General features: G+C 43.1%; 1 protein-coding gene across 5 annotated transcripts in view; it reads right to left on the bottom strand.

The window, feature by feature from the left end:
* Positions 1-291: 291 nt before the first annotated feature.
* The window catches only part of LOC307188137 (UDP-glucuronosyltransferase 1A1-like), a gene marked incomplete at its 5' end in the record, with an annotated part of 68156 nt that continues 55302 nt past the window's right edge, over positions 292-13145 (bottom strand). For 3 of the 5 annotated variants that reach the window (XM_079924886.1, XM_079924885.1, XM_079924887.1), the window contains 4 exons: positions 292-911; positions 3263-3482; positions 3771-3858; positions 4536-4667. In XM_079924886.1, the coding sequence (XP_079781012.1) occupies positions 614-911; positions 3263-3482; positions 3771-3858; positions 4536-4667 (738 nt within the window). In that variant the 3' untranslated portion in view covers positions 292-613. Of the gene's footprint in view, positions 912-964; positions 1028-3262; positions 3483-3770; positions 3859-4535; positions 4668-10348; positions 11213-13145 lie in introns of those variants that run through there. The other 2 variants (XM_079924888.1, XM_079924889.1) reach the window with 2 other exon arrangements.

Here is a 13145-nt window from a genome sequence, read left to right as displayed (position 1 = left end):
AGTCTCTGTAATTTAGGCTTTTGTCAAACTCAGATCCATTTGGCTCAAGCAATGACTATCTGCTCAGGCATATCACCCATCAATTTTATACATCATTCGTTCCCCCCAAAGTCAGAAATCTATACCATTCATTCATATCATATCAAGTACAAGGAATGAACGTTTCCTTACTTAAATGCACAAAGTGACATCTGGGAAGCATGAGCATAATTTAGAGCCAGCCATTATTGGTAAAGGAATCTATCACAACCACCTACAGATGCCAGAAGATGAGGTTACAACTCTCCGGGGGTGAGGGGGGAGCGGTGGTGGGAAGCTGTGGCTCCCAAACAGGCCCCATTTCTGAGTAGGTAAAGTACTGCAGGTGGAAGGAGGGACCTATCCAACCCTCTTTGCAAGTGATTTGAAAGATGACACGTGTAGTACGGATTAAAGATACTGGAGGGAGCAGAAAAGATATTTAAATATCTCTACCTGTATGTGTGACTAATGTTTAGATCATTTTTATTTTTTAAGACACACTCTGGGGTGTTATTTTCTGGCAAAGTATTTCTTGAATAAGCATAACATGAATTTAACCTGTGACTCTTTTTGCAAGTTTCCAACCCAGTTCTCAGTGTGCCTTGGATTTATGAGATTTCTTCACTCGCTCTTTTTTCCCGAAGCATTTCCGGAAGGCAAAGGCACAGCCCTTAAAGGTGACGAAGATGACTGTCAGTACGACCGCCAGGAGGAAGCCGATCACATCCAAAGAGTAGTACTGGTACCAGGTGAGGTCATGCGCCGCAGGGCGCAGGTGTGGCGCCCCCTTGTGCCTCATCACAAACTCCACCCAGAATACAGCCAGGTCTAGAGGCTCCATGGGGCGGTCCTTGTGAAGGCTAGAGAGGCGCATGATGTTTTCCTTATAGCTGAACACACAAAGACAGTTATGTGAATGTCTGGAACACCAACAGTAGGGAACCATCCTCTCTCTATGCTTGCTTCCAGTTAGGAACGCTACCAGATTTTCCAAACTTGGCAGTTTCTATTGTAACCAGAAAAGAAAACACACACTAAATATTCTTTATGAAAGAAAGAAAGAAAGAAAGGAGGGAGGGAGGGAGGAAGGAAGGAAAGAGAAAAAGAAAGAAAGAAAGAGAAAGAAGGAAAGAAAGAAAGGAAGGGAGCAAGGAAGAAAGAAAACTGTAAGTTAAAATTATAATTTTAAATTATTTGAAACTTGCTTCCTACTTTTCTTCTTTTCTTTTTAGTGATATCTTTGTAGGCAGTTGATCATACTTTTTTGGTAACAAGATAAAGAAATAAAGGAAAAGGTCATCTCAGAAATTATTAATGATTTCCCATTCAGTGAGATTGTAAACGATCACTTCTAGCCAAAGTAAAAGCCATTTTTAAGTGCCATCTCCAAGACAGTGCTATGCTTTCAACTCAACTGTCGAAACATCAAACCTCCAAGTGCTAACTTTTGCATGAGGCAGTGTCTTTGCAGCCCGTTAAAGAAAAATGGATTCCTGTTTATTTTGGACTGTGTTGATAGCTGAGTCAGAATATCCAAATCCAAAATGGGTTACGTACTTCAACGCTTAGTACGGATGCACTAAAAGAGGAAGGAGAAGGAGGACGACGAGAAGGACAAGAAGAAGGCAAAGGGAAAGAAAAGAGAGAAGAACTTGAAAAGTGAGGCGCTTATTCAGGAGCAGTTATGATCATTGCTTTTCTTGACTATGTCCATCATTTTATTTGTATACATTATTATAATGTACTATTAATATGTGGCCATAAATTGTTAAACATCTTCCTTGTATATAAATCTTCTCTTATAAAATAGATTTTCTTGGACTTTCATTCATTCATTCAATATTTATTGAGCACCTGATATGGCCTGGTTGTATAATCTGATGTTGGAAATTTTTCCACTTTTTTTTATTTTATGTAGGTCCAGTCCCAGCTTAGAGTGTTGGGAACATGGAGATTCACAATCGGAGATGGCTCAGAAATGAAGAGATGAAGTTAGTTAGTAACTTAAGCTGACCGATCAGTGTTTTTTGCTTTTTTTTAATGATAATGTACCAGAGAATTTCTACCAAGTCATTTTTAGGTTACAAGTAGTTGTCCATACCACTGAATGAAAGGTCAAAATTACATCACTAATATGAGCCTCAAGAATGAGTTTCCAGCATCTGGAAAGAAATCGGGCTTTAATTGTGCTATGTGAGCAGCATCGCCCGATGCCGACATGCTGGGCTGCAGGAGCCAGTCGGAATGATGGATAAGAACCACAGCAACTGCTCTGGGAAGGTTGTTACTGACACTGTGAGCACTTTACCCTGGGGTTATGCAGACAATTCTTTTTATTCACAGGCATCACACACATGCGAGCACCATCGTTTCTAGCACGTTTTCCTTGTCCAGGCTCGGCGTCCCCCTGTGTAGTGTGTCCTCCCATCTGAACACACTCCAGTCTTTTCACATCTGTCCTCCTTCAAAGTGTCCCCCTGTGTAGTGTGTCCTCCCATCTGAACACACTCCAGTCTTTTCACATCTGTCCTCCTTCAAAATGAAGCAAGTATGGGTGAAGGCTCCTGACACTGTCATAGATCCGTACACACATGCATGTGCACACGCACATACATGATAGATCATTGGATGAAGTCCACTGCTGGCAATCACTTCTTCTCATAAGGTTTTGATCAGCCTATCACTTGTAGCAATACAATAAAGTTCGTGCAGAGATAATTTGATCTGGTGGCTTTTTGCCTTTTGAATTGTTTCCATAGCCACATTTGAACAAACTTGACTTTGCTTTTATTATAAGCCTTTGTCATATCACATGACACACACAAACACACACACACACACACACACATTAATAAACCCCACGGACAAAATTTCTCACAGGTTTCAGCGCTCGGAAAAGCTTTACCTTTAAGCACCTGGTTTGTTTTTATCTTACGGACACTATGTTTCTTGTAATGGAATACTTCTCTCTTTGCAGGAACTTATAGATCAGACATCTATTATATTGACATTGTTTTTTTTTTAACTGGAGTTTTAAGTATACCAGGGGAAATAATATTTAAGATCACTTCTGTGATAAATTCCCTAGGAATTAAAGCATCTTTTTCTAAAACGAATAATAATAACCCCAAATCTTCTTGCTTATAAATTAGATCTTGATGTATTTGTTTTCACATCTGAAGATTTACTGTGAAGCGATGGCCAAAATATAAGTAGTATTCCTTGGTAGCTTCTCTCTTACCTTTTGTCACTGATGACAGTTTTCAGGGCATTTTCTAAATCTTTTGAACTCATTTCCAGGATGTCCAAGGTTACTCCGGCCCCTCGGGTCTCCATGCGCTTTGCATTGTCCATCTGATCACCAAACAAGGGCATCATCACCATCGGAACACCATTACATATTCCTTCATAAACACCGTGGGAGCCGGAATGTGTGATAAAGGCCCGAGTCTTTGGGTGACCTGAGAAGCAAAACAGGGAGAGATGCCAGCAGTCAAGCCACTGAGTTTCACAACCTGACATCGTCTAGGTTCTGAAAGCACTCTCAGGACCCAGTGCCATCCACACGTGGCCCTTGCAGAAACGTGCAGAAGAAAATGTGAGTTGAGATGTCCTACTGGGTAAAAAGCAACATGAGATACATTGGCCATAATATTTTCCAGCTAAACAATTCTTTAGAATAGCCCTGCCTGAGCCACTTTCTTAATTTAACCTTGGTTTGACCTACACATCAAATCCTCCCCACGTACCAAGCAGATCATTTTGGGGCAGCCACTTGACAAGTTTTGTATTCTTCGCAAGATTCGGCGGTGGAGTCCCAGTGTACCGCCACAGGACCTTGCAGAAGCAAAAAAAAAAAAAAAAAAAAACAAAGTTTAGGAACATAATATGATTTTTAAAACAAAGCAAGACATCTGCTATAGTAGCTAGAAAGTGGAGTCTCTCTGAATGAATATAACCTTGGCAAGGGTGGGAGGTATAGTGACTAAGAAGGCTTCTGGGGATGGGTAACATTCTGTGTCTTGTTCCAGAGGCTTGATTCCACGGGTATGTTCACTTTGTGAACTTGTGAACATTCATCAAGCTGTACACTTACGATTTTTGCACTTCTCTGCACTTCAAGGGAAAGTTTACTTAACAAAATGAGTGGGCATAGAACTATTAAAGCAGAAATATAAGAAACAAATCCAGGGTTCTAAGCAAGAGCTTTTTGGAGAAATATTCTTATGCAATATGAAGAAACACTATCCTGCCCATTTTATTTTTAAAAATAAATTCTAATATACTTTTGAGTCACTTAGAGAGAAAGAGACCTCCTCGTGAAGTGGATCATGTTTTAACAGAGTAGTTGAGGGTGAAATTGCAAAAAAAGAACAGTTTTGGATTAATAATTGGGAAGTGGCAGGGAAACCCAAGCCTAAAGCCCAACTCATAGAATTAATTTAGGTACTGAAAGCCTGGGGTTAGAACTCTTGTGAAGACAGATAAAAAAAAATCACGTAGAATCTTCTTACTGTCTGAGGTATTTTGCCCAAAGCATCAGCAATTTCCGTAGCTTTCTGCTCCGGAATCTCTGAGACCATTGAGCCCAGAGAGAAGACCACAATTCCATGTTCTCCAGAAGCATTTACATAGGCTTCAAATTCCTAGGACCAGAAGAGAAATGTCCAGTTAAATTTTTTTCTCATATTCTTTGGCGACAGCATACATTCAGCTATGAATCAGGTATCTTCCTCTTAAGAATGTGATTAAAGGAGTGTGTGTGTGTGTGTGTGTGTGTGTGTGTGTGTGATAGAGACACAAAGCATCAGTGTGTGTTAGAGCATCCCTCCCTCCCTAACTGCCTTCCATCCCACAGGAGGAAGGCTTCCTGCTTACAGAGTTATCACTTGGTTTCTTCTTTGAGATACAGAATCCAGGTAATGTGCCAAGTTTCCAAAAGAAAAGTGATCGGAGGTAAGACCAGATCCACTTCCCCAGGGCTTCAGGCAGCTGGGAAAGTCTGGGACATAAGCAGGCCTTTAAGGGTGCGCAGGGCTGAAGCAGAGGGTTGAAGGCAACGGGGTGGAGGGAGGAGAGGGAAAGGGGCATCCTGGAGAGAGGAGAGAGCCTTTCAGCAGATTCTGGGGAAGGAAACATTGGAGGAGAGGAACACCGTCCAAAGAGGACTTCGGAAAGCTTTCTATGGACTAAAGCTCCCGTATTGCCTGTCTAAGAAAATCTACAGTAAAGACCTGTATTACTTTTCAAGGTTTCTAGAATATTCTTTTATACTGAAAGAATGAATGGAGTCAGAGCAGAAAGCTACAGACAGCATTAAGGATTAGACTCACGATTAAGGAAAAAGCCTCAAGTAGCAAAAACATCCTTTCACAGCTCTCGCCTCCCTGCAGCCTAGGGCAGTTTCCCACACGGCAGCCGAACGCACTTGGATGATTAAAGATCATGTTCATGTCAACTCAGTGGTGAAATTCAACCAGTCAACCGTGCATTTTTCCACCTTTCCTGGAGAAGAGTTTCTAAGAGTTTAAGTGAACTTGCCTGCGTTAGCAAGAAGAGTATCCGGAAGTTTATCTGAATCTTTCTTTGCTGGTTCCTTAACGTACTGTGAAAAGTAAACTAGGTGAGAAAAATACAAAATAGGGGACAGGAACTCTTGCCAAGTGTGTCCCAGAGATCTGAGCCCCTTCTGTGGAGTTCAGAGAAGGTCAAGGGCATGTGAGTAAACCCTGACTACCAAACTACCAAAGCCACTGGTGGGAAGGAGAAACAGGCAGAATCTTCACCCACCCGGCGTATGACCCTCACAGAGTGCTCACGTCCTGTCCCAGAAGCTGATTCCTTATATCACTACGTCCGTCATGGTCATCCAAGGAAGGCTGCACAGGTAAGGCTGCTCCATTGTCTCAGGAGGCAGCCAACCAGGACCATCCGCAGGCATTACGGCCTTGGCTATTTAAGGACAAAGCTCAAATGAGGCAACGGGACTTTCTGAAGAAACTTCTGGGCCAGATGACAGAGGGAATGAGGAATGAAGAACAGAGAGGGGGCCACACGCTAAGCCCTCTGCAGATTACACCAGCTTGTTGCCCTCTGCATGGGAGGCAGCATCATTCCCAAACGGGGGCGCTGAATTGATTCAAAGTCCTTCCCTTTGCCAACGGCGTCCTATTGCCATTAAGTCGACTTTTTTTATCAAGGAATAATTTTTTTTCTCTTTGTCCGTGCCGTGCGGCTTGTGGGACCTTAGGCCCCCAACCAGGGATTGAACCCAGGCCCTGGGCAGTGAAAGTACAGAGTCCTAACCACTGGACCGCCAGGGAATTCCCAAGGAGTAATTTTGTTAATCAAGTGAGTTTTGGTGTATTTGAACTGTACACCGTGATTGATTTTCCAGTTAACAATGAATCTTACAACCACTAGAACACGAGCAATCCGTGGTTCCCTTGAATAAAGCAGGAAGACAGGATTTTAGAAAATGTCTGTGTGTATGGGGTGAGAATCAGAGATGGCAGGGATCCCAACTAGTAAATACAGATCCTAGTTTACGACCTGGCAAAGGCCCTTCCCTAAAGTAATAAGGAATAGACTTAGAGACGGATGTCAAACAAAAGCTCTGAAAGGATGCGACAAAACGGTTCAATGAGAAGAACAGCAGTTTTAACCATTAGCGTTACAACCTGGAGATGAGCGGTGGGTGTGTTTCAGGAAGAGAGGAAGGAAGCCCCTAGATTCAGCCCTCAACAATAATCTTAGCTCAGCCTGATCTGTTCCCAAACTTCAGAGCCAATGCCAGAGTGCTTCAGGCTTCAGGAAATACATGCACACACACCTGCATGCACACACACGCAGGGGCACACACATACGCAGTGGGAATCTGCTTAAAGGAGATAGAGCACGGCATAAGTAGCGCAATTTTCCCCCAACTGTTGGTTATTAATGATCTAATTAACTCCTTGAGAGTCTCCAGACGGTTTTATACGTCTCCAAAGAGTGCCAAGGGCATTAGTGAGACTGCGTGATGTGGTTGGCTTTGCCCAGAACTGCGGGGTTTCCTGGGACTTTCAGTGTTAAAACCAGAACAGTCCTGGACAAACCAGGATGCTGGCTCCCCTGGATGTGAGCTAGGAGACTTCAGACGGGGCTCAGCACACGATTTTCAGAGACGGCTGCCAAGCTTGATCCCAAGCACGCCAGTAAAGCCACTGACCAGCCCTACTGCCAGCCCATCCCACTGTCTAGTCTGCCCCCACCAGCCTCAGGCCCTGTTCTAGGGCCCTGGCTGCTGGCAGCTGTGTCTTGGTCTTTCCCATTGGGCCCATCTGAAAGGTCAGGGAGTGGGTATCATCCTCCCCGCCGACCATGCTGAATTTCCTAAATTTCCTAGGACCTCCTCTCCTTCATGAAACCCACTCTCACTTTAACCTTGTCTAGAAAGGGCCAATGTCCCCTCCTTCCATACCCTTCCACAGCCACTCAGCCACCGTAGGATGTGATTAACACAGAAGGAACGTGCAGGGCCATAAACACCCAAAGTTAGGTAATATCACTTGGCTGGAGTTTAAATGCCATGAAAGTCCGTTTACAGAACACAGAAGGGCAAGCTGCAGAGCTTGTGTTATCACGGCCAGTGTCGATTCTGGGCCAGTACAGGATTCAGTAATGGTAAGGTCTACCCCCTACTTGGCAAAAGTTCCCCTAAACCTTGCCCCAATTTCACAGTCTCTGGAATGGGCAAAGAGCGAAGCCATGTGATGACTGAAATAAACCTTGACCCCCCACCTCTTATCCCATTCCAAAAAAATAAGGCTCCCCAAAGCGAAAAGACTTGCCTACTCCAAGGAAGCTTTTAATATAAAAATCCTGACTTTTGCTGCAAGTTTAGTATTTTCAGTTCCAGGCTTTTATTAGATTTTTCCTTCCCAAATGCCTTTTGTTTTGCAAGAAAGCCTCGTGAAACCTTTAGTATGTTGGAAACATGTCGCTTTATCATTATACATTCAGAGCCACTTACAAACATTGCAGGCTTCCCTGGTCGGCACTCTTTCTTTTCCTCGTCATCTTCAAGTATGTTCTCACCCATCTTCTGTTTGGCTATTTTCCTTACAATTAATGTGGATGTATGGATGTCATCTCTGTAACCCTACATGTCTGTAAAGGTGGTCTCTCACCCTGAGAGGGGAGTGACATCTTGGAATTCTTGAGTTTCATGCCTTTGCTCTCGACACTGTTCTATCATCTTTATTCCTTCAGACACCCCAAAGGTATGCCCAGCACCAGGCTGTGCTTTCTCTATGGACTCTCATTACCAAAGATTTTTATCTTTATTCTTGATAAGTTCTGGACCTTTACCAATAGCATTGGGAGTAGGTTGGTCCCCACTAGAGGGAGGGAAGCACAGAGTAACATTCTTTAATTAATAAAAAGGAAAAAAGATAACAGCAACGTGACAAACCAGCAAAAATCAAGAAAAGGGGAGATGACAAAGCAAAATAAAAATAAACTGGAAGAATTATAATCAAATCTATCAATTGTTAAGTACAAACAGGAAAAATTCAACTATTAAAGGAATCTGCCTGACTAGGTTAAGAATATCAGCTCCATGTTGTTTAAAGAGAAAGAAGAAGGTTGATGATATGGAGTAGTAAAGAGGCACTAGAGAAGTGTAAACAAAAATAATGCAGGAATGGTGGTATTAGTATCCAAAAACGGGGAATTTCAAATTAAAAGCACTTAAAATAGGACAAGGAGAGCTACTATTTGGTACAACTTACAGAGACATTCTCACACCTAAGCTTATTTGCACCAAACAAGGCAGCAACCAATACATACTCAATACAATTCACCACTTAGACAAATTTACAGGGGAAAAAATATATCAATAAATGATATAAAAACATGATAGCAAGAAAGGCAGTTGATAACGTTCTTCAGCCTCTCCCATTAAACATCCAAAATAAAGAAGGAAATCATTTAAATAAATAAAGACGGCTTGCCAAAAATCCATGGCAAACTTAACGCAAAGCAATGAAATGAAAATCTCACTTGGATATGCTGGCTAGCTTTCTTTCCTTTGACCTGAGATACGCCCGTTGGTTTGATGATATTTCACCCCTTCCTTTTCCTCTGTCTGAAAGAGAGTCATTAATGGTTTTCTATACTCTTAGGTTTTCTCATCTTGCTTTCAGAAAATCAACACCACCTCCTTCTTTCTTCACCAGACCACCCCATCAGACACAAATGTGTCCAACGGGCCATTTCTCAGAATCTTATTGCCATAGGACCTTTGAGGGATTATCAGCTCTCTCTCCACATTACAGGGGCGGAAGACAGAGTATGGAGACCCTGTCTTGCAGCAGTGAGGTGGAGGCATCCACCTGACACCTGATTTCTCCTGGTTTTCTTCCCGCTGCCCAGAGTTTCTCCTGGCTGTGACAATTACATGATCATTTAAAATATGAACCACGTCAGGGGCACGCTGGAAATAAGATTCATCGCTCTCCAAGGGTGATGATAGCCCCATAGTAGGAGCCAGACTCAGCACCTGGAAAGTGCCTGGGCTACCAGCAGATTCTCAACCAATACTTGAAAAATAAATGAATGCACGCCCACTGAAATGTCATCTTCTTGAAGAATCCTTCCCAAACCCCCTTTTGAAGGAGCCTCTCCTGCTATTCTCTATCTCCTCTGTTGAGACTTGGAAGAGGATGTGAATGCTACTTTTCTGCATGGTGTAGGGGAAAAAAATTAACATATAAGCATTTAAGAGAGATGCATGAACTTTCTGCCCATTGTCAGAACCTGGCTATCTGGTGATTTGCTTAGTAGAGGAAATGGAACTGCAGGATTCAGCCTATCAGAATATCTAGAAATGAACCTTTAATCAGGAACATAAAGGCAATTTTCCCTGCTGGGATCTATAGATATCAAAAAATGATTTCAGCAATCTTGACTCCTGTGAGCCTGACCCAGTCACAGGCAAAGTGCATAAAGCACAATTTTGTTCTCTGCAAGGAACCCTGAACCCAGCATGCTGTGTTTATGGCATTTAAACGGTGTTGCATCTAATTGATTATTATCTGCTGGAGCACACAGAATAAAGTGGCCAAAATACACTTTCCTGAAGTATCTGATAAAAGAAATAAGCCAGAAGATGATGCCAAAGACAGCTATAAATTACAACTCAGACCTAGGAGACTGGTGAGATATCAACGAGAGAGGACATTTGAGACTATCTCAGCATGCTCATTCAGCATCTGTGGCGAGCTCATCTACCCAAAGCACTTGCTAGACTACAGGCATTTAAAGTTCCCACTCAAATACACACCTGAGATAGTGGCTTTTTGCTAGCGCAGTTGATCCCACCAATAAAAACTGTATTGGGCATGATGGGCCTTGGGTAATTATTTACAAAGTCACTTCTGAGAAGCCAGATAGATGCATAGCTCATAAGGTCCTGGAGAGTCACGTCTTTCTGAAGGACTTCCGAGGCAAGTGGTGCGTACGGGGAATAAACCACATTGCACAGAAAGCTCTCTGACAAGGCAATGAGTATGTTCTTCACCCGCTGCAGGAAGGTCATGCGATCTGAGTTAAAGGACAGAGGCCTGGGCACATAGGACGGTGGGTTGGGGCACTGGGTACCCTGGAAGTCCAGGCTGCACGGCAGTCCATTCAAGAAGAACACAGCAGGCACAGCCAAGTACTGGGCCACGATGGGGCCGCAGGGAAGGAAAGGGTCTGTCAGTACAGCATCAAAGCTGCCTTCTGCCAGGGAGGACATCAACTCCTTGTTGTGCAGTAAATGGGAGCAGGCGGAAAAGAGTAGAGCTGAGTCATCTTTGATTTTCTTGTATATTTTGACCATGCGCTGCAGAAAAGGGTCGTTCTCAAAAACACTACGCCCAAGGTTTATAAAAGCCACTTCCAAGTCCTCCCTTCGGAATGGCACGGGATACCTCTTCAAGGTGTAAAATGCCCCTTCTTTAACGTACATGGAGGCGTCGGGTGCGAGGACCACTATGTCATGTCCCTTGCGCTGCAGCTGCTGGATGATCCCGACCAAACTCAGCCAGCGGCTGCCGTCTATGGGGACCACCAACAGCTTCCCACCCTGCGTCAGGGCAGGGCCAAGCGCACACAGCAGCAGGCCCAGGATGAGTGGACGTGGACCCTGGGACCCTGCTGTCATGGTGCCCCTGCCGTTGCTACCAAGACTGTCACCTGCCGGAGGTCTGCCCTCTCCCACTTACACAGCGCAAGAACCAAACTGTACACCAAGTTAATGTTTGATTAGGTCACATGACAATCACTGTCAGTCAGCTAGTGGTACCTGGAAGTTTACTTTTAGAGATAAAGAGGGTACAACTTGACTAGGTCTCTTCATAGGCAACAACAGTTTAACTGGCTGGAATCCCTTAACAATCACTTGAATCACATTTTTTTTATCTTTGTTGGAGTATAATTGCTTTACAATGTTGTATTAGTTTCTGCTGTACAACAAAGTGAATCAGCTATATGTATACATATATCCCCATATCTCCTCCCTCTTGAGCTTCCCTCCCACCCTCCCTATCCCACCCCTCTAGGTGGTTGCAAAGCACCCGAGCTGATCTCCCTGTGTATGCGGCTGCTTCCCACTAGCTATCTGTTTTACATTTGGTGGTGTATATATGTCCATGCCACTCTCTCAGTTCGTCCCAGCTTCCCCTTCCCCCTCCCCGTGTCCTCAAGTCCATTCTCTACATCTGTGTCTTTATTCCTGTCCTGCCCCTAGGTTCATCATAACCATTTTTTTTTATTCCATATATTTGTGTTAGCATACAGTACTTGTTTTTCTCTTTCTGACTTACTTCACTCTGTATGATAGACTCCAAGTCCATGCACCTCACTACAAATAACTCGATATCATTTCTTTTTATGGCTGAGTAATATTCCATTGTATATTTGTGCCACATCTTCTTTACCCATTCATCTGTCGATGGACATTTAGGTTGCTTCCATGTCCTGGCTATTGTAAATAGTGCTACCATGAACATTGTGGTACATGTCTCTTTTTGAATTATGGTTTTCTCAGGGTATATGCCCAGTAGTGGGATTGCTGGGTCATATGGTAGCTCTATTTTTAGTTTTTTAAGTTACTTCCATGCTGTTCTCCATAGTGGCTGTATCAATTTACATTCCCATCAGCAGTGCAGGAGAGTTCCCTTTTCTCCACACCCTCTCCAGCATTTATTTTTTGTAGATTTTTTGATGATGGCCACTCTCACCAGTGTGAGGTGATACCTCATTGTGGTTTTGATTTGCATTTCTCTAATGATTAGTGATGTTGAGCATCCTTTCATGTGTTTCTTGGCAATCTGTATATCTTCTTTGGAGAAATGTCTGTTTAGGTCTTCTGCCCATTTTGGGGTTGAGTGTTAGTTTCAGGTGTACAGCAAAGCAATTCAGTTATTTTTATATATATATATTCTTTTTCAGATTCTTTGCCATTATAGGTTATTACCAAATACTGAATAGAGTTCCCTGTGCTATACAGTAGGTCCTTGCTGTTTATCTATTTTATATACAGTAGGTGTATGTGTTAACCCAGCACTCCTACTTTATCCCTCCCCCACTTTCCCCTTTGGCAACCATAAATTTGTTGTCTACGTCTGTGAGTCTGTTTCTATTTTGTAAATAAGTTTATTTGTATTATTTTGTAGACTCCACATATAAGTGATATCATATGACATTTGTCTTTCTCTGTCTGACTTACCTCACTCAGTATGATGATCTCTAGTTGCATCCATGTTGCTGCACATGGCATTCTTTCATTCTTTTTTATGCCTGAGTAATAGTCCATTGTGAGGTAGATAGATAGATAGATAGATAGACATACCCAGCCACCGCATCATTTTTTGACTCATTTATCCAGCCAGCATCTATTGATTCTGGCACAGTACTGGGCTTGGAGTCTCCAGCAGAAACCACCACAGATGCATCTCCCACCTCCCCAGAATTCATGCTCCATCTAGAGAGACAGACTGACAATCTAAACAGATAAACAGACACATCAGAGGTTGTGACCTAGCAGGCTAAGAAGGAAATGAATGCTGCTGGAGTAGAGAATGATGGGAAAGGAA

Source organism: Stenella coeruleoalba (assembly GCF_951394435.1).
Source record: "Stenella coeruleoalba genome assembly, chromosome: 6".
In the NCBI taxonomy this organism is placed as follows: Eukaryota; Metazoa; Chordata; class Mammalia; order Artiodactyla; family Delphinidae; genus Stenella; species Stenella coeruleoalba.
Note: the sequence above shows the minus strand (reverse complement) of the source record. Positions and strands in the feature narration are given on the sequence as shown.